At 59.7% G+C, this 24,115-nt stretch overlaps 2 protein-coding genes across 9 annotated transcripts in view; both read right to left on the bottom strand.

Annotated features, from left to right (window-relative positions):
• Positions 1-1,356, bottom strand: part of CYTH1 (cytohesin 1) — a 39,943-nt gene extending 38,587 nt beyond the window's left edge. The window contains exon 1 of the mRNA XM_039501009.1: positions 1,221-1,356. Coding sequence (XP_039356943.1) covers positions 1,221-1,242 — 22 coding nt within the window. The 5' untranslated portion in view covers positions 1,243-1,356. The remainder of the gene's footprint in view (positions 1-1,220) is intronic.
• Positions 1,357-6,463: 5,107 nt separating this feature from the next.
• On the bottom strand, positions 6,464-23,473 carry USP36 (ubiquitin specific peptidase 36). Of its 8 annotated transcripts, none has more exons than XM_039501656.1 (20): positions 23,322-23,421; positions 22,781-22,918; positions 21,327-21,657; positions 20,706-20,927; positions 19,037-19,147; positions 18,526-18,628; positions 17,523-17,590; positions 16,948-17,018; positions 16,369-16,451; positions 15,879-15,990; positions 15,455-15,595; positions 14,980-15,080; positions 14,391-14,529; positions 12,311-12,973; positions 11,479-11,609; positions 10,417-10,881; positions 9,809-10,017; positions 9,163-9,300; positions 8,762-8,877; positions 6,464-8,542 (listed from the first exon to the last, which is right to left on the bottom strand). In XM_039501656.1, exons 3-20 carry the CDS (start codon positions 21,577-21,579, stop codon positions 8,411-8,413), a joined length of 3,258 nt encoding a protein of 1,085 aa, XP_039357590.1. In that variant the 5' UTR covers positions 21,580-21,657; positions 22,781-22,918; positions 23,322-23,421; the 3' UTR covers positions 6,464-8,410. The 8 variants fall into 8 exon arrangements, with proteins under 8 accessions (XP_039357590.1, XP_039357589.1, XP_039357592.1 ...); XM_039501655.1 differs by having other exon boundaries at positions 21,327-21,632; XM_039501658.1 differs by having other exon boundaries at positions 21,327-21,588.
• Positions 23,474-24,115: the final 642 nt, after the last annotated feature.

Here is a 24,115-nt window from a genome sequence, read left to right as displayed (position 1 = left end):
GAACATTACACCCAAATCCACAATAGGCTGAGCACATTGATTATACCCCAGCCTCCCTCTCCTCAAACAATTCAAGGTGTTTTCATTCTCAACCTCCCCCCTTCCCAGGCCATCTTGGGATCTGTTCTCCCCCTGCCTGCAGCTCATTGCAAACTACACATTCCTCATTTAAACACCCAAGTCCCCCAGGACAGGTCCTCTCACTCCCCATTGCGTGACCCACCTTTCAGCTTAGCCAGGGTTTAAGCAGCATGTCACATCATGCCCATCAGACACAACCATTTCTGTGACCAGAGCCCACGGCCATAGAACTGAGGGTGCCTGCTCCATGCATCCAGAACTGCAGTTTAGGATTTAGCACCAGCAGAGCTGGGTGACTGGCCTGCCCGGGGGTGACTGGGGAGCAGCCTCAGCAGCCGTACCCGCATCCCACCCAAGCACAGCTCTGAACTCCCCACACTCCATTATGCTTAGCACTTTGCCAGATCACTTGCAGCAACAGGAAACAGCAAGAAGCATCAAATGCAGCCACAGAGAGAAAACGCACCCGGTGCCTGGTGAGAGCCCATGTGCCCAGCTGTTGAGTGGCAGCTGGGGCAGCACCAGACCTCAGACACAGAGAGCCCTGCCCCCGCCCCCCCGCGGGGGGGGGGTGACCCACAGAGAACAGCCTACAGCATCTGCCCCTGCAGCTGTCCTACAGTCCCCCTCCCCTCTTCCCAAGCCCAGTAAAGAGATCCTCACCTCGCTCTCCACCCTGGGGGGCACCCGCCTTCTCACTGCACCCCAGCCCTGCCCCCCACAGCCTAGCACCCCCTAGCCCCAGCAGTGTCCCACCAGGCAGGTGTCCCCTCCACCCCACCGCCAGCCCCAGCCCCAGCCCAGCACTGCCCCATCCCCAGCAGTGCCCCAGGGGGCAGGTGTCCCCCAGCCCCAGCCCCCCACAGCCTAGCACCCCCCAGCCCCAGCAGTGTCCCACCAGGCAGGTGTCCCCTCCACCCCACCGCCAGCCCCAGCCCCAGCCCCAGCCCAGCACTGCCCCATCCCTAGCAGTGCCCCAGGGGGCAGGTGTCCCCCCCAGCCCCAGCAGTGTCCCACCAGGCAGGTGTCCCCTCCTCCCCACCTGCCCCAGCCCAGCAGTGCCCCAGGGGGCAGGTGTCCCCCAGCCCCGCCCCAGGGGGCGCTGCCCCACACCGCCCCCTCCCGGGCCCCGCGCTCACCGTAGCCGCTCTCCTCCTCCATGCTGCCCGCCGCGGCCCCCCGGCTGCCTCTGGCGGCGGCCGGTGCCCGCGCTCGCTCGCTCCCCGACCCCGCCCACCTGGGGGCGGAGCTCACCGGCGGGGCGCGGCCTCTGAAGCCGAGCTGGGAGCGGCCATGGTCTGTGACCACGTGATACCGGAGGTGGGCGGGGCGGAGAGAGCGAGTGTGCGCGTGCGCAGACTCCTGGGTTCTTTCCCCAGCTCGGGGGTGGGGGGGAGCCAGGACTCCTGGGTTCCAGTCCCAGCCCCACCTGACTTCGTATGACCTCAAGTCAGTCACTGCGTCGCTGCCTCTTTCCCCAGCCCTACAGGGGGGTTAACGCTCCGCCCCAGCCTATCTCCCTGCAGCCTTGTGAGCTGAATTCCTTGTCCCCCAAGGCTTTGCGGCGCTGGGGGCCGGTCCCCGTAGGGCCAAAAGGCTCCAGCAGCCTCCCCTTTAAAGTGCCACTTTCCAGTTACAGGGCTTATCAACGACCAGCCACCAGGTGTGGCACCAGCACCGGCTTCTCTGTGGGCCTCTTCAGCAGCACGGCTGGAGGGAGAAAGCTGCACCGGTGGCGCTAGGCAGTTATGGCACTGGCACCCCCCAGCCCAGCCCAGCCCCTAAGTGTTCACCCTACAGCAGACAGAGAGCCCCACGCATGAAGAAAGAGCGACTCTCCAGCCAGCACAGAGCTGGCCCCCAGGTACAGCAGTGAAGGCTCATTTCAAGCTACAGCCCAGCCACAGATCTGAAGAATCAGAGATAGTGCTGGACGATAGGGAAGAGCAATGGCCATTTCTAAAAGCAGCAAGTGTGGGTGCAGCCAGGCCGACAGCAGGAGTGAAAAGAACTGAGAGAGAAGAATACATGGAGATTGTTGAAGAGAGGAGAGAATTAAAGAAGAGAATTCAGCCAGAATGAGACATCAGTAAAAGAACAATTCTGCAACAAGACTCTGTGAATGAGACATGGAAGTTAAAAGCTGAGCCAGCAGAGCTGAATGAATAGATGGAAAATAAAACAAGAGAAGCTGAGGAGGTGTATAGGAGAGGGGATTCTTCTAGTCTCTAAACAACTGACATCACCATTCTCAAATCATTGGGGCAGCGTGAAAGCTTGAGATGGTACAATTTGAGCTGCAGAGGAAGGACAGAAAGCCCTTAACAGATTTGAGACTATCAGATCCCTCCTCTGTCATCTTTTCTCCAGACTAAACAGGCCCCGTTTTTTAACCTTGCCCCATAGGTCAGGTTTTCTAAACCCTTTTGTTGCTCTTCTGGGGACACTCTCCAATTTGTCCATATAATTCCTTAAGTCTGGCACCCAGCACTGGACACAACACTCCATTTGATGCCTCACCAGTGCAGAGTAGATCAGGACAATTACAATGCACCTCAGAATGATGTTAGCCTTTTCCCCCCAACTGCATCACATTGGCTCGTATTCAATTTGGGATCTACTATAACCCCCAAATCATCTTCAGTGGCACTATCCAGTTTTCCCCCATTTTGTAGCTGGTTTTTCCTTCCTAAGTGTAGTACTTTGCACTTGGCTTTGAATTTCATTTTGTTGATTTCAGACCAATTTGTCAAGGTCATTTGAATTCAAATCCAGTCCTCCAGCACGCTTGCAACCCCTTGGAGCTTGGTGTCATCTGCAAATGTTATAAGTATACTTGCCACTCTATTATCTACATTAGGGTGACCAGATGTCCTGATTTTATAGGGACAGTCCCAATTTTGGGGGCTTTTTCTTATATAGGCTCCTATTACCCCTCCATCCCCACTCAAATTTTCACACTTGCTATCTGGTCACCCTAATCTGCATCATTAATGAAAATATTGAATAGTACCAGACCCAAGGCAGACCCTTGCAGGATTCTGCTAGATATGTCCTCCCAGTTGACAACCGTGGTTTGCTGTCAAACTCTGCTAAATCTGAGTGCAAGTTTTCAGCTAGTTGTGCACCCACCTTACAGGATGACTTGAATAATCTAAATATTCTTTAATGTGTTCCTTCCCCCATGTTAATGTTAATTGCATCAAGTATCTGGTCATAATTAATCTTTTTAGTGAATATTGAAGCAAAATAGGCATTAGACACCTCAGCCTTCTTGATTTCATCCATTATTAGCTCTCCTTCCCCACTAAAGTAGAGGAGCTACATGTTCCTATGTCTTTCTCTTGCTCCTAATGTCTTTATAGAGCCTCTTCCTATTGCCTTTTAGATTGCTTGCTACCTGTAACTCATTGTGTGCCTTACTCGTTCCAATTTTGTCCTTCCAATTGATTCACATTTTCACTTTCTGTGGGATTTTCGGGTCATTAAGAGTTCCTGCAGGAGCCATATTGGCCTCATACTATTCTTCCCATCTTTCCTTGTGCCTCAGTCTGCCAGAACTCCTTTTTTTCTTAAATTTTCTTTCTAGGGGACCTTACCCCCCCAGTTCTCTGAGTTTGTTAGTCTGCTTTTTTGAAGACCACTATCCATATTCTGCTCTTCCCTTAGAATCATGAAATCTCTCATTTCATGTTCACTTTCACCCAAATTGCCTTCAATCTTCAGATTTGCTACCAATTCCTCTATTAGTCAGAACCAGCTGTCTAGCTGGGTACTACTTCTACTTTCTGAAACAAGTTGTCCCCTACACATTCTAACACTTATGGAAATTTTGCATTGTGCTGTATTACTTTTCCAGCAGGTCTCTGGGTGGTTAAAGTCCCTCATTACTACCCAGCCTGGGGTTTGGGGTACTTGTCATTTGTTCTAGAAAGGACTCAGCCATCTCCTCTTCCTGATTTGGTGTGCTAGCGTACAGCGGTTCTCAGTCTCTCTCTTGCTGAGGCTCCCCCGCAACACGCTATAAAAACTGAATGGCCTACCTGTGCCACGACAATTGTTTATCTGCATATCAAAGCCAGGGCAATTGCATGGGGCCCCGCACCACAGGGGACCCTGCAAAGCTAAGCTGCTCAGGCTTCAGCTTTAGCCCCACGTGGCTTTTGGCTTCCTGCCTAGGTCCCACTGAGTCTAATGGCAGCCCTGCTTGGAGGACCCCTAAAACCTGCTTACAGCTCCCCAGGGGGCCTTACACCCCCTAGTTGAGAACGGCTGCTATAGTAGACCCCTCCTGCGTCACCCCTATTTTTCCTCCCTTTTAGCTTTACAAAAAGAATTTCAGCTGATCTGCCTCTCACCTCCGAGCAAGGGCAATATATACACCACCTCCTCCTTTTTTCCCTATTGGTCCTTCCCTCTTTATTAATATTCCACTCATGAGATTTATCCCACCCAGGCTCTGTGATGCCAGTTAAGTCTTAACTTAGCTTATGGACTAAGACTTTCAGTTCTTCCTGTTTGTTCCTCATGCCCATTGGGAGTATCTGGTACTATTTGTGCAGGGCCTAGCACCATGGGGCACTACCACAAAAGCATGATTAATAAAGGAGCAATGACACTAGGGTAGCAAGAGCAGTCTGCCCCTGCAAGTAGAAATGCAGACAAAGGAGTGCTCACTCCTCAAAGCAAGGCAGTTTGTGCATTGCTGGGGACAGAGGCAGGCAGAGGAAAAACGGAGTGAAGAGCAAGTGAGTGGGTGGGTGGGTGGCCGGCCCAGCAGCTGTTTCTAAGGAGGAGGATGGCAAATCCAGTACTGAATTCCTCCCCCCTACCCAATGGGCTGGGGAGGCACCTGCCACTTGGAGACCTTTCGTTTAAGGGCAGCAGGGAAGCAGCAGCTGTTTTGTGAAGCCAAGAGGGACAACGTAGAACTGATGAATTACATTGTTTTTAATTGTTCACTTTATTAATGTAACTTCATAAGTAAAGTTTTATGAATGAAAACATTCATTCATAAACCAGTTATAGCTGTTCAGCCAGTTGCCCTTGTAAGTTTCACTGTCAATCCCATTCCTGCTTAAATCACTGAGACTTGCACTGTTTCAGTATTGTAACTTCTGTTCAATGTTTGCCATATTGTAATTCAAACCCCATTTTAAAACACTCACTCCATTTTGTAAAAGCTTCCTCCAAACTTCATTTTTGCAAACCCTGCTGTAATCTTGTTTGTTAGTTTAGATGTGTGACTGAGGTATGGATGGATGATGGAATCAACCTCCAGCCCCAGCCTGTCCTGATGAAACAGAGTTCAAACCCCATCGGCTGAAGATGCAGACAAGAGCCCTAACAAAGTAAGCAGAGTCCACCCTAAAAAGAAAAGAACAAAGATACAATAGGAGGAAGATCAAAGCCAGGTACCAGGCTGAAAGTCACACCTGCAATTGACGGGTGATCAATCACCAAACCCAGAGGCAGCGGGACACAGCAAGACCTAGAGACTCTGGATTCAAACTAAAGCCTACAAAAAGGATGGGTGAGATGGGAGACTTTGGAGGGTAACGTTCTGCTGCCAGCATGGGAGGGCAGACCCAGCCCTTCCTTGTGCCCGGCTTTCCTGGCCAGTCAGCTGCCTCAAGCTATGAACCCAAGCTGCAAAATCAAGCGCCAGACTCAAGCTATGTTCAGGACTGGTAACTATGCAGCAGCTACAGAACATCTGGGGTGTGTGTGTGTGGGGGGGAGGTATTAGTTATTGGTCATAAATCGAATTGTTATAATAAATGTGGCATCTTTGTCTTGCCCCCTAAAACGATCCTGCGTAGTTCTGTCTGCATAACAGTTCCCCCCCACCAATCTCTGAACCGACATGGCCACAGACCTGGTTGACCCCTAGGTGCACAGTGCTCCTGGGCAAGGCAGGCTACTGGCTGCTGCTGAGAGCCCATTTGGATCCAGCTAAGGCTTGAAAGAGTGGGGCTTCGTGCAGTGTAACACCAACCCCTCCAACAGCTGCTTTCCCTTCTGCACAGGGTGGGGGGGTGTGCACGGCCCCCAGCCCCACAACAGGGAGCTATTTCCTTGAGCCCCAAAGCTCTCGCTAGCAGCTGTTCTGGGATCAGAGACGCACAGAAGCCTTCTGAGGCTAGAACAGAATCTCTTTAGCAGAGACAGGTCTCCCCAGGCAGATGCATGAATCTGCTACTTCCTAGGCTCTTCTCCCTCCCCAGCCAGAGACTGGCCCTTCTCCACCATCCCCCAGGCTGCCTCCTTACGTGCACTGCTAAAGACAGCCCAACTCCCCACAACCAAGGCATCCAGCGACTTACAGCTGCCGCATCACCTGCTACAGGCAAGGTCAGGGATGGCTCTTCAGCAGTGACACAAACTGGACACAGCCAGGACTCAAAAACGGGTTACTTTATTGCACCATGATCTTGGCAACAGCTGAGGCTACTGCATTGTCCCCAGCCGGAGGTGCAAAATACAACCATGTACAGATCAGCTCCGGGTATCTACACACATATACACTGAGCTTATGGAACTGTCAATCAGCAAACTGTACAAGGTGTCAGAATAATCCCCACTGTAAGAGGGAAATCTCCCCTGGGGAGGGGACAGAGTCTCACACTGGCTTTTCTCCCCTTGACTAAGTTGAAAATTTAAATAAATGCAAATCCTAGCTGTAACGGCCATTAAACAGGCTTTGATATATGTACACATCTGAGATAATGAAATGATTTGCAGCCATTAACCCCTTCACCTGGCCTGTCTGGCTGACAGGGGGGTGCAAAAGGTTAACGGGTATTTAGAAGATAATGCAGGACAGCTCCCAGGGAGAAGGGGGGAGAGCAGGGCCCTGCCAGTGGAAGACTTGGAGAACATTCTTTTCCTGGGAATTGCACAGCAGGGAGGTTTGGCCAAGGGGCAGCGGTGAAAGGAACACAGTTAAGAGGTACCAGGCAGACATGGACACGCAGCAGCAGATGGGTGGAGGCAGCCTCTCCACTGAAGCAGCAGTGCCCCAGGAAATCGTCTCATGGCCCCCACAACAGCCATTAGCCCAGCAGACCCCATCTCATCTGCTCCTGGCCCAGCAGCATCCCCTCCCCAGAGAGTACTCCCTCAGTGGGACGCACCAGGGCACTACCGGGGGAAGCCAAACAGAGTGAAGTCAAGGCAGGTGTGCTGGGGCAAGCAGCTGCTCTCTGTGCAGGGATGCACACAGCTGGACCAAGCTGTGGCAGGGGACAGCCCCCTTTCTCCCACTCTGGCAGCAGCCATGTGCCCAGCTAGACAGGGGGAACCCAGGGCAGAAGGCCAAGCTGGACGGGGTTGATGCTCACCCACGAGAACAGTTGGTTGGGCTGCAGGAGGTCTGTATGAGCCCATCACTCCCTCTGCCCAGGGACCCAGGGAGAAGCAGCTCCTGTGGATGGAAGGGTGGGGAGGAGATCGGCAGTACAGAGGGAGGCATTAACAGAAAACTGCCATAGGCAGCAGCCTCAGAGCCCCATGAGCAGGGCTTGTGTTTGCAAGGCAGAGCAGTGCCGGCTGCCAGCCCCAACCCAGCAGCCACATGTGCACCTAGCTGGAGAGGCCTCGGCACGGAGCAGCAGCAGAGACCAGGGAGCAGCAGTGACAAAGCGCCATTGAGAGGCACTTCCCTGCCCAGAAGCACTGGGCTGGATGCAATCCCAGCACCACGCTGCAGTCCTGGGGCGAGTGCAGCAGGGGAATGGCTGCCCCGGCAGGCAGCGTGTGACAGCAGCACAGTCACAAGGCTCCGGGGAAGGGAGGAGCATGGCTAGGCACAAGGCAGGCTGCTGGGCAGTCCCAGTGCCAGGAGCGGGGGCCTGGAGGAGTCACCCAGAGGCTGTGGCAATCAGGAGCAGGGTATGCTTTGCATCCCAGCCTTGGCTATGGGACATGCCCTAAGGGGCCCTTCCTCAGCTACCTGCGGGGGGAGGCATCAGTGCCCCCCATGATGCTCCTTGGCACCAGCCATGGCGGTACGAGGGCAACAAAGCACATGAACTAGCCAGATTGGCTAAACTCCAGCAGCAGCAGCCCCCGCGAGTCTCAACCTTCCCCAATGTCCAAGAACCAGCCCCTGTTCCATGAGGCCCCACTCCTCTTGTTCTGCTCCCACCCTGCACAGGACGCTGAACACCAGCAGAACCAAGGACAACCACCCCAGCCTGTCACACACCACGGCCCTCAGCCTGGCTCCGGAGACCGCTGGGAGGGGACGAGTCGACATCAGCACCACAGGGTCCAGCCACTCTTCCCCCAAGCCCACGAATGCCAGGACTGAACCGCAAGGCCTGTCTCAGAGCCGGTAGCTCAGGCTGGCCACCTTGGCTGGGTGAGTCACGGACCAGAAGTTACGCCTGCTCTGCAGTTTCTGGAAGGCGTTGAAGTGTCTCCTCCGTTCCCGCTTGAACTTTTTACTCTTCTTCACCTGAATGAAAGCAGAGCCCACGGCAGAGTGAAGGGAAGGGGCCTCCAGGTCAGACCTGGCGGCACAGCTCACACACACGGAGCATGCCACGACAGGAGGCAGAAGCCCGAGGAAGGGATCAGTTCCTGAGACCAAGTCCAATCGTTCCCTCCCCCAACAGGATCAGGGCCCCAACAAGGAGCCATAATGCTCCACTAGCGCCAGCACTCAGCTCCTCACCTTGCCACTGTCGAAGTCCTCGTCCCAGTCGTCGGTGACTCTCACACGCCGGGCCCACGCCATGTCCCGAACGGCGTCCTGGCTAATGGCCGAGATCTCACCCTCCCACGTCAGCACTGCAAAGCAGAGGTGTCCATCAGCGACTGCAGGCCGCACTAATGAGCAGTGCCAGGCTGCTCGACCCACCAGCCCCTCCTGGCTGAGCTGGACCTGGACGGCTTTGCTGGCCTCAGTGCAAGATACATCCCCTGCCCCCCCTCCAGCTGCATGGACCAGCCTCTTTCTTTGCAATGCCAAGCGGGGCCGTACCATTACCCTGCAGCCTCGGCCCGGTGCACTCTGTGCAGGGGGGAGCACCTGTGCACAGCCACCAAGACGGCAGCCTAGTGCCGGGATGTTACCTTGCTTCCCATACGCTTTATCCAAGGAATTTCTGAGCAGCTCCTGCACCACGCTGGCCTCCTCCTTGCTCTGCCATGCTGTCCCAGTGCCCCGCGTGGAGCCGTCTCTGACCTGGCTGTCCCAGATGCACACTGGCACTGCGGAGACCAGGGAGGGGTGAGCATGCAGACAGCTCACCTCGAGCTACTCTGTGGGATCTGTGTCCTGAAGGGGCCATTCCATGGCTGGAGCACTAAGCCAGCCCAGCCAGCGCGGGCTCCGCAGGACCCTGGCCTGGCCTCACAGCTGGCAGAGGGGAAATCTTCATCTTACAGGCAGAGCCAGGCCCCCTGGAGACACCCACCCCCATCAGCCAGGCACAGGGGCAGGAACCTTCCCCTCCCTGAAGGAAGTCACATCCGACAGCCCAGAGGGGAGGGGCAACGGGCACAGGACACAGCCAATGAGAGCCTAGCAGGAGTAGTTTCTGGGTGTGATCAGTGGCCTAGAACTGGGGCCTGTGGGGCAGGAGGGATGGTTTTTCTGGGGGCAGAGGGAGAGCAGCCAGCTCCCGCCCCCGCAATCTGCCAAAGGCACTGCTATGAGCCAGGCACCGGCTAGGAGAGCACACGCCCAGCACAGCACACACCTGTGCAGCAGCAGTACCTGGAGTGCTGGCTCTGGTGTGGAGCCCATTCACAGCTGGCTGCTCAGGGCCGGGCTTGGAAGCCGGGCTGCCTGGGCTCTCCCTCCGCTTGCACTTCCGATGCTCGCTCTCGCCATCCTCCACCTCCAAACCTTGCTGCTGCTTCGCCCTGCGGAGCTCTCCTGCCCCGGACGCCAGGGTCGCAGCCTCGCCCTTCCCGGAGCAGCTGCTGTGAATTTAGACCCAGGGTCAGACTGGCGGCAGGAGTCGTCGTCACGCAGCAGCCTCATCCCAGGCCCAGAGCCTGCCCAGAGTCTGTGGCCTGCCCTGCACTGGAGCCGCACCTGACCGCTCTAGAGGGTCCAGGAGCCCCTAACGTCAGAGCTCCCACCATGAGCTAGCGGCTGCACACAGCGATCTCCTGCCAGGCAGAGCCAGGAGGGCAGCAAAGCCAAGGGGCAGGGAAGGGGGCAACTGGGTTCAGTGGGCCAGGGCCCGGGCTGGGTTCATTGCAGAGATACAGGGCTCACGGGCCCGGTCCCTCACCCAGCAAGACAGCCAGCACAGGGCCCTTACTCCCCATGGCGCTGAGCCGCCAGGCCCAGGCTCCTGCCCCCCGCCCCCTCACCTGCCCAAGGGAGATGTGCCGGGGCTGCGATCTTCCTCCAGCTGCCGCAGTCTCTTCCTCCTCCTCTTCCGGGGGGTGGTGGGCCCAGTGCCCACGTGGCAGCTGGAGCCTGAGGCTTGGTGCCTGCGCTCCCACTCCAGGTCCCCACTGCCCAGCCCCTCTCTCTTCCTGGCTGCAGCCTCCTCACTCTCACCCTCCTCCAGGTACCGTCTCTTCCGGGGGGAGCCAGTGAGCCCAGCCCTCTCGCCGCTAGCACCCGCTGGGCCCAGGCCCTGGGGGACCAGCTCAAGATGCTGCTTTCGTCGTCTCTTTTTGGAGGAGCCGGGCAGGGCCTGGCTGGCCCCCTTCTCCCTGCCTGGGTGTGAAGGGTGGGTGAGCTGGCTGCTGGCCAGGAGCGGAGAGTTTGGGCTGGGGCTGCAGGCAGGCTTCCGAGGAAGTGGTGATTTGGGAGCAGATGAGAGCACCCTTGGGGGGGGAAAAAGAGAGAGAGATGCGGTAACATGGTCCAGGGGCCTGTCCAGAGGGCAGCCCCCCCCCCTCTCAGCTCTCAGCTGTGAGCACTCACAGAGAGGCCCCTGCCTTGGCAGGCCAGCAGCTCAGCAGGCAGGCGGCAGAGGAGGCTGGTACCCTGGGAGGGAAGAGGCAGTTAGTGGCAGAGCCACGTGAACGTGGGGCACAAGCAGAACGCCAGGGCGGCCGGCCAGCTGCTGACAGCAGATTGAACAAGGCAAGTACAGCACAGTTGGTGCAGCAGGAGGGCCCAGGCCTCCGGGGAGGGGGAGCAGCTGCCACGCTGCCCAGCACACACAGGATCCCTGTGGCTCTGCCAGAGACGCCACAGCCCAGACACGCATGGCCCCCAGACACTGACTTCTGCCCAGCCTCTGGGCACCTGCTTCCCCAGCCTCCTAGACAAGGGCAAACCCTGCACCGGCCAGAGGCGCTCCGGTCCACGCGCCCAGGCCTGGCAGGAGGGGTTAGCGAGCAGACCCAGCCCTGCGTGTCAGAGGTGCTGCGCTGCCTTGCGGCCGAGCGAGCTGCTGGGGCGTCTGCGCGGCTTACCTGGACTTGCCGGGAGGCCAGGGAGAGGTGGAGGCAGGGTGGGTGGTGCTCGTGGGGGAGGAGTGGTCGGCAAAGGCTGGGCGGGGCGGCGCACGGCGGTCACTTCCGCTCGCCCTCCGCGGGGTGCTGCCCTGCAGTTATCGACATAAATAAAAACTTGGTGGTCTGGAGAGGTTTCCATGAGCCAAGAGGGGAAAACAAAAAGGGAGCCCAGAGAGGGGAGGGGGATGGACACAGACAGGGAGGAGCGGGGGATGGGAGGAGAAGAATCAGAAGAGTGTTCTCAGTTAGAAACACAAAGGAAGCGAGGAAGGAAGGAAATTTAAACCGAAACCCTAACCCCAGGCTGCGGGCTGAGCCCCAGCACTGGAACAGAGGCCCGGGGAGAGCCTGGCCCTGCAGAGGGAGGGGTTCCCACATGCTCCCAGCTGCAGCATCCTCCCGTGGCAGCACCAGCTCCAACCAGCCCAGGAGGCAGGATTGGCAAGTGGGCCTGGTCTGGGTGGTCCCTGGGGAGGGCTGAGGAGGCCCCCCACAGCAGGGCGATGTCATGGCAAGTCACTTGGGACTGACAGCCCACCCAGGAACTGCTCCCTTCCCTTCCTTGCCCAGGGCGAGAGCCCGGCAGCTCTGGGGACAGGTGGGTAAGTGACATTGCGCCCTCCAGGCTGCCCAATAAGCCCAAGGCCCAGACAGGCCCCACCCGGGCTGGTGGTGAGGGGCTTTTCTGCCCCCCGAGCCCAGAGCAATAGCTGGGCACTGCGGCCAGGCCTCAGACGCACAGAGAGTGGACGTGACTAGCGTGGCTCTCAAGGGTACAACCCAGACCCACCTTCTTAGCAGAAAGGGCCAGTTTCTTGGCAGGCGGGGGCGACGTGGTGCTGCTCAGATCCAGGGCGGCACCGGCCGGCAGCAGGGATTTTAATTTCGCCACTTGGGGGTCCTCCGAGCCGGGCGGCTTGGCCTCCTGCTCAGCAGACGAGGCTGGGCCGTACTCCGTGTCCTGAGAGGCGCAGAAGCTGTTGGCTCCACTCTTAGCCCGCAGGGGTCCTTTGGCCGAGTGTGCTGGGCTGGAAGAGCTGCTGCTGCTGGAGTCCTTCCTCCGCGGCTCAGTGCCCTCCCCGCTGCCCCTGGGCTCTTGGCTGGGTGCAGCTGGCTCCACCCGGTGCTTGGGCGAGGTGGGGGACAGAGACTCCTTGCTCTCCCAGGAGATCTGCTTGGGGATCTCGGCTTTGGCCCTGCTCGCTTCACTGGTGTCACAGAAGCCCTGGGACACAGCAAGTGGCTTCTTGGGCCTCCTGGCCAGCTCATCAGAGAGCGCAGCTGCCATGTGCATGGCTCTGGCAGCCAGTCTGGGCGAGGGAAACCCAGCAAGGGGCTTGGCCTGAGCGGTCCCATTCTGCAGCTTGGGCCCGGCCCCAAACACACCCCGGGCCACAGGGGTCCCGGCCTCCTCCGCTCCCTGGAGCTTCTTCCCAGGCGTCCCGTCTGGTCTCTAGGCAAAGCCAGAGAAGTGGAGTTAGGGGGTGATTCAGGGAGCTGCGAACTAAGTCCTGCTCCGGAGCACAGCTGGCTGCAGGATACGGCCAGCCCTAGCCCCCACCCCAGGCGAGAAGGCGGGTTACACCTTGGCACCCAATATTGATCATTGTCATTAATTAGGATACGTCTTATACAAAGTGTCTTGTGAGGGATCATTCTAAGTCTTGATCTGCTAGACAGTAATAACGCACACCATCCAACAAGATATCGGTGTGTGTGAAGTTAGGACGTCTGGCTGTGTGTGCGTTACTGAAACACGTCCTGAGGCTGAAAACACCCCCAAGCAGCCTTTCAGGTACAACAGTGAAAAGGCCAAACAATGTTACTGGCTCACTGAGGAAATGCACACGAGCGCAGGGATTACCCCAGGAACTGTGTGCAACAGAAACCTCTCCGAGATAGCACTGCACAAGGGGAACTGTCTGACCCAGGTCACAGCAAAGGAGCTTTCCTCCAAGTGGGGTGAAGATATAAAAGGGGGACAATGACATCATGGGGGGACCTCACTCTCCCTGCAACACCACACCTGGAAACACCTGAGGGACAAAGACTGAACTGTGGGAAGTGATGGTCCCAGGCTTGAAGGATCTTTAGCCTGTGTACGAAAATCAGTTTGCGGTTTTTGTTTATTTACTAAGGTAATCTGCTTGGATCGGTTTGCTATCCCTTATAGGCACTTAACATTTACCTTTTGTAGACAATAAACTTAGAACATATCCCAGTTTCTGCAATTCATACACGGCGGGGGGTGGGGAGGGGAGGGGGAAGTCGTGCACATCTCTCTCCGCATTGAGGGAGGGGGCACATTTTACGAGTTTGCACTATATAGAAAGATCTGCACAGCGCAAGACAGTATTAGGCTGGGTTTATCTCCCAAAGAGGTGTGCACGTGAGTTCTGGGCAAGTCCTCTCACACAGAGCTGACTTCAGTCTATCTGCAGCTGGGTGTGGGGCCCTACCTGTGTGTGTGCGGCAAGAGGCTGGAGAGCCTAATTCAGCGAAACAGGGAGAGGGAATCCAGGCTAGTGGAACAGGAGAGGCTCAGTGAAACCCCAGTACATCCGGTGGCCTCCCAGACAGAGGGGTCTAACCCGTCACAGCATGTTCTGGGCTGTGCAGGACCCACACTGCCCTCTGTCACCTGCCAAGACATGTTCCGCTAGCAGCAGCAAGGAACCTCGGAGGAGCATGTGCCGCTCACTCAAGTGGCTTCACCCAGGCAGAGGCCATGTCCCAGACACCGAACATCCCTGCATGCCTGCAGCATCCCAGGCCCTAAGGCAGCGAGTTAGAGCCCTCTCCCACTCAGCAGCAGGGACAGCTGCAGCCCCGTGCTTCGGGAGTCTCTGGCACGAGGCCTGGACACTTACCTTGCCAGGCAGCGGCGAGGAGAGCAGCCCGTTGGCTACGGTTTTCTTGATCTGGTCAGAGACAATGCTGGCTCGGCCAGGCAGAGCAGAGGCAGTCTTAGCAATGGGCCCCTCAGGGCTCTTCCTAGAGCTCGGGATTCTGGCCAAGGACAGAGAAATACATGGAGTCAGAGGAGCCAGGGGACATGCTGAGGAAACAGGTGCCGTGGTGGAGGGGAGCTTGGTGCAGGGCCACCCACCATCGGGAGCCATCACAGAACCACAGCTAGAGCCCTCACTCCCAGCCAAGGCCTGAAGGTGCCCTGGGGACAGGCCAGCAGCCACGTGCCAGCCCAGCTGGAGCTGCTGAACCATCCTTGCTAGGCACACGTCTCTAGCCCTCCCAGGGAAGCAGCACTTTGAAGCAGGATGCTGGGGATCCCTGGGGCCAGAGGGGGCAGCCCAAGGGACGGGGCAGAGCTGCCTGCCGCTAAATGAAATAACCTGATGAGAAATCTATCTGGGGATTGGTCCTGCTTTGAGCAGGGGGTTGGACTAGATGACCTTCCAACTCTGATATTCTATGATTCTATGACAGCGACTCGCATACCTTAAGTAGAACAGCACGTAGGCCTGCTGGTTGAGGACGACCTTGATGTTGCTGGAGTGGACGAGGGAGTCGTTCATCTGGTACCACTGCCCGTTACTGGCCTGGGGGAAGAGTGTGCAACAGACAGTAGCAGAGACCCCACTCAGAGACAAGACAGACTGGAGCATCTGGGGGGTGCCAGGAATCCCTCCCCTCGCCTCTGCTCTGGCAGGTCTAGGGCAGTGCTCCCCAGCGCTGCCTCTCAGAAACCTCTGGCCAGCGCCAGGGCAGAGCAGGGAACCCCCCAGCACCTGGGAGGCGGGGACACAGCTAGAGACAGAGCACTGCAGGCTGCCCAGGCAGCAGCAGAGAGCTGAGGTGAGACAGCACCCACCATCCAGCAGGGCCACCCAGCACCACCGTTGGCTCCAGGGTGCACACTCAGGGCCCCATCCCACTCCCTGCCCAGGAGTGGCTCCCCTGGGAGGGGCCTCACCTTCACGTAGCAGTAGTAGTGCCCCGCATGGCAGCTGTACCCCGAATGCACCAGCACCGCATACAAGCCGTACATGACCGGGTCGCCATTGCTCTGAGACATGTAGGGACGAATGTTCAGGAACTCGGGGTACCCCACGTCCTGCAAGGAGAGACCGGCATCAGGGAACCTGCCCCCGGGGCTTGCCCGGCTCAGGAGGCAGCTCTCCCGTCCCCTTGGCGGGACAGGGCCACCAGCATCGGCTACCCGAGACCCATTACACGAGTCACCTGCCACCTGCATGGCACAGCCACCCCACAATGCAAGAGGGGGGGCATGCACAAGGGGTCGCAGGGCCTCTGGAGGGCCGCAGTGCAGGGGCAGAGCTCGGGCACTACGCCACATGGCAGCCCTGCTCCCCAGGACACCCCGCGCAGACACCCACCTTGGTGATTTTACCTCCGCTGAAGTTGGCGAAGCGCTTGAGGGACAGCGTGAGGACATTGGAGGCACGATGGATGGTGAAGCGCTTGGTGGCTGGCACCTTCCTCTTGCATCTGCACAGAAGAGAGGGATGAGCTGACGCCGTCACACCCTCGGCTCCTGTGCCAGCCACCCCGGCAGGGCTCAGTGTCAGCATTGCCCTGAGGCAGGGCATCTCTTCGCTCAGCGAGGAGAGGGCTGGGATCCCTCCCAGAGTCAAGGAACAGGAGGAGTGAACTGATGCGCCTGGAGCCCTGCTGCTGCACATGGTGCTGCCCAGCCAGGCTCCACCCCGGATCTGAGCTCAGCCTGGGCCGGCATCAGGAGCCTGGCCCGGCATCAGGAGCCCGGCCCACCCAGGCAGAGGAGAGAGGCTGTCGTGCCACGCCGCAGAACAGCCCCCAGGAGCTCACTCCCCCCAGCCAGCAGCCCCCGCGGGGGAGACGACTCACTTGGCACACATGTAGGCATTCTCCCCACTCAGCATGTCCGGCCTCACAAACAGCTCCAGCGCGCGCACGATGTTTGCGGCTTGCTGCAACGACAAGGGGGAGTCAGAGGGCGGAGTCCAGGCACCCCGAGGCACGGCTGCCCGCCAGCGCCACAGGGCACTGCAGCTAGCAGACCCCCGGGGCACTAGTCTGGGCTCAAGGCCAGACAGCGTGAGCCTGTCACCCCACAGCCACTCGGGCTGAGTGCTCCCCGGCACGCAAGGGGCCCGCCTGCACAGGCGCTAACTGGCAGTCCAGGGGCATCATGCCCTCACCTCCCAGGGAGGAGGTTGGGGTGGGGGTCGCCATGGAACTGCACCCAACCACTGGCCCACGGTCAGAATTCAGGGTGCCTGGCACCCCCGGCCCAGGCCCGGAATAGCAGGCAGACTGCACAGCTATAGGGGGAGCTGCACCCCTGCACTATTCCTCAATGCTGGGCCGACTTGTCCCCCACGAGCAGCCTCACTGACCGTGGCTCCACCTCTGCCCAGGCCTGCATGTGCCCCGTACCCACCCCACCGGCGAGTGTGCCCGTACCCGGATCTCCAAAGCCACGTCCAGGTAGGGGTCGTAGGTATCCGAGACGCTCTTGCACACCGAACACTTCACTGCAAGGGAAGCAGAGAGCAATGAGCCAAGCGCACCAGAGGGCGGAACCCAGGAACAACTGGCACCCAGAGCTGGTACTGCCGCACACCCCTGAGGGACGGCTCCCATCCCTGGATCTGGGCCCGGGGAGGAAGCAGCAGGACAGCAGAGCCCAGGCTCTCTGCTAACTCCCTCCACCCAACCGGAAGCAGCAGCAGCAGCAGCAGCGTCTGTGCAGTGCTGGAAGCAGAGTGGGTGGAGTTGAACCAGGCAGTGCTGCGGACACGTCTGCACCCTCGCTGGGGGTCAGGGAGCCCTCAGAGCCAGCCTGGCCCGGAGCTTTCTGTGCTGCCGCCGCTGGCAGCTCAGGCTCCACACGCCCAGGGACCAGCAGCCGGGCAGAGAACGTGCAATATCTCCCCACCGCAGCACCGTGGGCTGGGGTCCCAAGGGACTCGAGTGGGCCCCTGAGAGGAAGCTGCCAGGGAGGCTCAGGTCTGTCTGGGCCCAGGACCTGCACTCACCACGGGACCGCAGGTAACCACCAAAGATCTGATGAACCAGAGTTGTAGCCTGAGTCTGACGATCCAACCTACGAGACAAGCAGCTGGTCTCGCACAGTCCCCTCCACTCTGCCCCCTTCCCTCTGAGCCAGGCCTCCCGGGCCGCAGCCCCCCAAGCAGGCTCCAGCCTGCTCCCAGCTGGGAGGCCTGGCTACCCAGGCAGCAGAGTCTGCTGGATTCAGCAACAGCAGGGACAGCTCAGACATCTCTGTTAGTGCAACAAGGTGCTGGGGATGCAGGGGCCACAGAATGGCACAGGACAGCCTACATCACAGCCCTGAGCCACCTGCCCACAGGGCTTCCCCCGAGCAGGACGCAGCTCAGTGCGCCACTCGACTCCAGGCAGATAGCACGGGGACAGGCACCTCGAGAGGGCGGCGCCCTCTGCCCCGTCCCAGGACGCTGGCCTTGGGGCCTGCAGATGCACCTTTCGCCGTTACAGGACGATCAGCGTGTGGTGAAGTCAGCTGTGTGGTGCTGGTGAAAACGGCAGGGAGACTTGCCACCCACCCATTCTCCTGGAGGTATGTCAGGGCTAGGGCCAAGGTCTCAAGTCAGGCCCAGGCCTCTGCTCAGTCAGTGTGCCAGGATTCTCTCGCCACATCCACAACCTGCCCCCAGCGTGCCAGGGGACACCTGCCATGGCTGTGCCCACTGAACAAGGAAAGAGGCAGTGGCAAGCAGGCTGTGGAGCTGCCGAGTTCCAAGGCGCACGAGGAGGAGCAGGCTGGATCCTGGTGCTGCAAGGCATGGAGGGGCCGGGGGCCGGCACGCTGCTCCCCACTGGCCAGGTGCAGCACAACATGCCCCATGTGACACTGTGATTGCCCTGGACAGACCACCACGGCTCCTGCTCTCTCAGAACACAGGGACTGGGCTTTCGCTGTCTGGCTAAGGGGGCAGCCCCCTCCTTCAGTCCAGGGGCAAAGGGGTAAACCTGGGGCTCTGCACAGGCACCGCCTACTTGGTGTAGCCGTTCAGGCAGGCCTTCTGCATGGCATCGATGGTGTAGCGCAGAAACTCATGCGCATCCTCCTGGCTGCCAAAGCGGAAGTGCCGAGCGATCTCTGCAGGAGGGGAGAGAGAGAGAAACGAGTCAGCCAGCTGCTTAGCCCTCGGCCCCTGAGCACTGGCCAGGGACAGCGAAAAGATCCCCTCCTTCAAACAGGAACACTGCCACTTAGAGGCCAGACCATCAGTCCAGTTAACCAGGCACCTGGCTCTTACTGTCCCCAGGGCTGCGGAGGAAGGCGCACCCCGGCCAAGGGCACAGTCACAGGGCTGGGCTAGTGACCCACATGCTCAGTACAGGGCCGCGTTGCTTTAGCGAGTCCCTGCACGGAGACAGCGGGAGATTCAGGCCTCAGGCTCAAGCAGAGAAAGCCTCCCACGTGCTGGGAGAGGTGACGAGTGCAGTACCGGGCGACGGGAGGCCCCTCGCTGCCCAGAGCAGAAAGGAGGGCTCGTTTCCTTACTTTTGAGATCTCTGATGAAGGACACTGGCTTGATTGCATTGCCGCTGTTGGCAAAAGCTTGGATCATGTGATTCTGCATAATGCACATCATGCAAAAGCCTCCTTGGTGACCTGCAGCAGGGTGGGGAGGAAAGAAAGGGGGTTAGGCACAGATCTTGCTGCAGGAGCCACACTGCTCTCTCCAATTCATCCTGCATGGCACCCACTCCTCATACAGGCAGAGCCCGGGGTGCCATGCCCTAGTCACAGGTTTCCAGCCTGATCTGCAGAGCCACAGAGCCCCCATGGGCAACTGGGCAGCCTTTGGGTGGCCAGCATTCACGATGGAGGCCATTATACCAAAGGCAGGGGCTGCCAGCCTTCTGTTTTCACCACAGAGTTAACTCAGGTGACTGGCACATGCACCTAAGCAGCTGGGTTACCCTAGCCTGGGTGTGAGCTGCCACACTGCAAAGCCCCACCCAAGTTACTGGCACCGTGCTCGCCTGTGTGACACCCTAGGACTTCTGGCGGCATAGCCATGAGTTTTGTGCTCCACTACGCAGAACCGCGCTAGGAGTCTTCCCCAGTGAGTTGTGGGAAAACTTGTCTCTCCGGCCAGGAACACGGGGAAGACACTGGAGGCCCACGAGCACTCAACTTGGCTTGTATCCTTCTGGCAGAGCGAGCCAGTTACCACGCAGCTCTCCGGCTCTAGCCAATAGCCCCAGACACCCCAGCTGGCCCAGGTGCAAAGCACTTGGGTCAGAGGTTTGTGTGTGTGGACAGGGGTCTGAGGAAAAGCCAGGCTAACTGCAGTGAGGACATACCTTCAGAGCCATCAAGACCCCTCCATCCACATTAACAAGTGACCATCACCACGGCATCTCTTCAGACCAGCTGCTTCTTGCAGGGTAGAGGCTCATGGCAATGGCCACCTCCACCTGGGCGGCATGGTCCCTTCCCAACAATCCATACATAGCACCCCCCCAAAGCCAGCGGCACAGAGCACTATCCTATTCGGCCTGCACCCTCCCCCCCTTCTGCCAGGGGTGCCTGCAGTCACTCCATGGCCCACAGAGACGGGAACAGGGACTGCGGCTAAGCCCTGCTCTCCACAACGCCGGCAGGTCACATGGCACCGGCGCTCCTCCTTCCCTGCTGTTTCTCCCAGACCACCAGTCTCTCCACACTGAGACCTGGCAATGCCGCTGGAACCAAGGAAGAGCCTGGCAGGAAGAGGGATCTTCTCAGAGAGGAGTGGATGGCAGAACAGCACATGCCAGGGAAGAGGGGGAACAGACCGACAGGAAACGAAAGCGCCCAGAGACCACAGCAGTGGGCAGAATACCAGAACGTAGCTGGGTAAAGCAGAGGCAGGTTACTTATACACTCCCCCAGGAAGAGCAGCTCAGTGGTTGGGCTACGTGCAGGAAGGGCTCAGTGATGGTGTCTGGCCTGTGTCATGCAGGAGCTCACACCAGGTCCCTTCCGGCCTTGGGGAATTCACACACAAGCCTCCCTCCCCAATCAGCACTTTCCAGTGTGGGTGCCAGAGGTCACTGCGCAAGGAGATTCACCCGGCAAATGCCTGAGAACCCTCAGCTTCAGCACTAGCCGCTGAGCACCGCAGGGACACTCAGCTCAGCCCTACCGAGCCCCCGCGCCAGCTGGCCCTTCCCCCACTCACAGCTGCGGCTGTGCTCCTTGGACAGCAGGTAGTTTGCCAGAGGTGGCGTGTACGTCAGGCATTGCACAGTGGAGTTCAGGAAGCAGGTGTTGCCCAGGTTGTGGAGTCCTGCTCCAACCCTGTACACCCGGTCCCATTTCATGGACAGGCGCTCCATGGGGAAGAGAACTTTCTGGGGAGCTGGGACGCCGTCCCCAGAGCCTCCCAAAGCATGGTCACTCCCTGCAAGAGAGAAAGGAGTCACTGAGAAAGGAGACAGAGCCCTGGTCAACACAGAGAAGTCAGACTGACCGAGGTACGGCTCTCAGGCATGTGAAAACGGGACACCCCGAGTGCCCCCAGCATAGACAGCAGCTAAATCGACAGAAGAATTCTTCCATCAGCCTGGTTCCCGCCTCTCAGAAGGGTGGATTAATTCCAGCAATGGAAAACCTCTTCCAGCGCTGCAGGAAGCAGCTACACAATGCTGCTACAATGGCAGAGCTGCAGAGCCACAGCGATGTCAGTGGAGCCTCTCTAGCGTAGGCGAGCCCAGACTTTCAAAGGACGAGATCTCAGCAGATTCAAACTCACAAACATTGGAAAGAGAAGCAGCTCCCAACCCCAGAGCCCTCTACGTACCCTGCTTCCTGATCTGGGCCTCATCAGAGCTCTTCTGGCGACTGGCATTCTCTGTCTTGGGGTTCAGCAGAACGTACTTGCCCTTCAGGGTCTCCAGCTGGTAGGAGAAGCTCTTGCTAGCCGGCTCAAACTCAATCTTCTGCAGCAGGATCTTCTTGGCAGAAGATGCCAGGAGCTTGCCCAGCTCACCATCATCAGCGGAGTCCTTCCGTCCTGGCTTGAGAGCCTCCTTCAGCTTGTCCACGATCGGCATGGTGCATCACTGTGGGGGAGTGGGCTCAGCTCACTAAGTGGGGAAGCGTCTCTCTGCAGAGGAGAGTTGGAAGGGAGACTGACGGGCAGGGTGGCCAGTCAGGAACTGTCACAGATCTCACAGCGATCGCTAGGCCCAGAGACCTTTCCAGGCATGTGGTTTCGACAGTGCTGTAACCCTGGCCTGCCCACCACCCAAAGCAACCTGAGAGCTCTCAGCACAGCAGTTAGAGCCACCTTCAGAGACTGTCAGATTGCAGCCCCTGGAAGTGGGAATTCGTTTAGTCTCCTGATCAGGGGCATCCGCTGGGCTGGCTCTGGGAAGGATCTCCTCAGCCTGCCCAGAAATGGCACATAGGCTCTAGGATTGCAGGGTTTAAATAATCAGGAAGAGCAAGCAGATGTGTCATTTGTCCCATGAGCACCAGGGCCAGGGGCAGCTCTAGATATTTTGCCGCCCCAAGCACGGCAGGCGGGCTGTCTTTGGCAGCACGCCCGCGGGAGGCCCGCCGAAGCCGCGGATTCGGCAGCACGCCCGCGGGAGGTCCGCCGAAGCCGCGGGACCAGCGGACCCGCCGCAGGCATGCCACTGAAGGCAGCCTACCTGCCGCCCTCGCAGCGACCGGCAGAGCACCCCCTCGTGGCTTGCTGCTCCAGGCACGCGCTTGGCATGCTGGTGCCGCCCCTGGCCAGGGCACTCCTCACCCTGCTCCCACACCGCACATATCAGAGTCCGTTCCCTTTGTGCCATGAGGCATATATGAGCAGCCAGTAGCACCCCTTCACTCAGACAAGCGATGCAGGGTACTCACCCAGGACTAAGCACCCTGCTGGCACAGGCTGCACAAGAGGGAACTGAGTTTGTGCTCCTGCAGGGCAGTGCAGAGCCCCGGCCGTGGGGCCCAAGGTTCCCCCCCCGCCGGCCGTGGGGCCCAAGGTTCCTCCCCCGCCGGCCGTGGGGCCCAAGGTTCCTCCCCCCCGCCGGCCGTGGGACCCAAGGTTCCCCCAGCCAGGTGTCTGCTTTGAAACACCGGCCATCCTAGTCCCAGCCGGCACTGACCCAGAACCCCTGTCCCGCTGAGCGGCCCCGCTTCACAGCCCTGGCTGGCTGGGGCAGAGGGATGCGGCCAAGGCGGAGGCCGCGCAGCTCCAGGGCCAGTCCCTGCAGCGCGGGGTCACACGCGGGGCTCCGCGGCGCTTACCTGGAGAGCTCGGACTCCGCCAGCCCTCGCGGGAACATCTGCCCCGGCTGCCGGGCGCCCGGCCGGGACGGGGCGGTGCGGGGAGCCAGGCGGTGGCCGGTGCCCTGCTCCGGCTGACAAGGCAGCGAGGACGCTGGGCTGGGTGCGGAGAACGGGAGGGAGGATCAGCCCCAGTGGGGCGGGAGCTGGGCCCCCCCGGGCGGGGTGCAGCGGGGCCTGGCAGCCCTGGGGGCCCCGCATCCGCAGGCGGTTCCGTGCCCGCTCCGCCCCCGGGCTCCGCACCACCCCGCGGACGGGCCCGCATCCAGGCCGGGCTGAGAGGCGGAGCCACCGAGGGGCAGGGCCGCGGCCCGCAGGTCCCCGCACCCCGCCCGGCCGGGGCGGCTTCAGCCAGGCGCCCCGAGCCCCGCGAGCCGGGCCGAGCCGAGCCGGGCCGGGCCGAGCCGGGCCCAGCCTGCCTCGGGCCCCGCCCCGCTCACCCCGCACGAGGCCGCCCCCCGCCCGCTGCCCGGCCCCGGGTCACCCCGCGCGGCCCCGCTACCTGCTCCGGCCTCACGCACCATCCGGGCCTCCCCGGCCCGGCCGCACACGTGTCTGCGCCTTAAAGGGGAGGCGCCTGCGAACCGCCGACACAAACCCCCTCCCGCGCGCCACTCTCCCTTAAGGGGCGGGGACAGAGCAGGCCCCGCCCCGTGACGCTAGGGCGGAATCTCCACCTACTGCGCGTGACGTTAAAAGCCCCGCCCCTGTCAGCCCCGCCCCTAGCGGGAGGATCCCGGCGGGTCTCAGCGCCCGCGGCTGCGGCCCGACCTTCCCGCCCAGCGCCGCGTCCCGTGGCAGGGAGTTCCGCCGGCCCCCGGCTGTGCGGGGAATGGGCGCGCCCCAGGCGGGCTGCGGCAGCCCGTTCTCCGGGCCGGGGGCTCCGCTCTTCGCCGCGCGGGGCCCGCCCAGTGTATTTCACCCACCCCACGGGGCGGGGGAGCTGTTCCTGCCCGGCTCCGCAGCGCCCACCGCTCTTCCGCGGGGTGACCTGCACGCGGGGGGTTAGGACATGTTCTGGCTTGTCCGCCCCTTTCCTGATGATGCCAACAGCCTGTTCGCTTTTCTGACTGCCCCAGCGCCGTGCGGGGACGTGTCAGTGACTCCACGACCTCGTTCTTGAGTGGAACAGCTAATTCAGACCCCATTGTTTTGTGTGTATAGTTGGGATTATGACAGGTTTCAGAGTAGCAGCCGTGTTAGTCTGTATCCGCAAAAAGAACAGGAGCCCTTGTGGCACCTTAGAGACTAACACATTTATTTGAGCATAAGTGTTCGTGGGCTACAGCCCCCTTC

This window comes from Mauremys reevesii, linkage group 15 (assembly GCF_016161935.1).
Source record: "Mauremys reevesii isolate NIE-2019 linkage group 15, ASM1616193v1, whole genome shotgun sequence".
Lineage (NCBI taxonomy): Eukaryota > Metazoa > Chordata > Testudines > Geoemydidae > Mauremys > Mauremys reevesii.
Note: the sequence above shows the minus strand (reverse complement) of the source record. Positions and strands in the feature narration are given on the sequence as shown.

Bases quoted from the DNA above. Each gene is read 5' to 3' on its own strand.
- USP36 (XM_039501661.1), bottom strand. From the start codon at position 21,579: ATGCCGATCGTGGACAAGCTGAAGGAGGCTCTCAAGCCAGGACGGAAG. The intron at 11,610-12,310 runs GTGGGTCTGGGT...CGATAACTGCAG, and splicing joins TGGCCCTTTCTGCTAAGAAG to GGCAGCACCCCGCGGAGGGC. The intron at 8,878-9,162 runs GTAACATCCCGG...TCTGCTTTGCAG, and splicing joins TAAAGCGTATGGGAAGCAAG to TGCTGACGTGGGAGGGTGAG.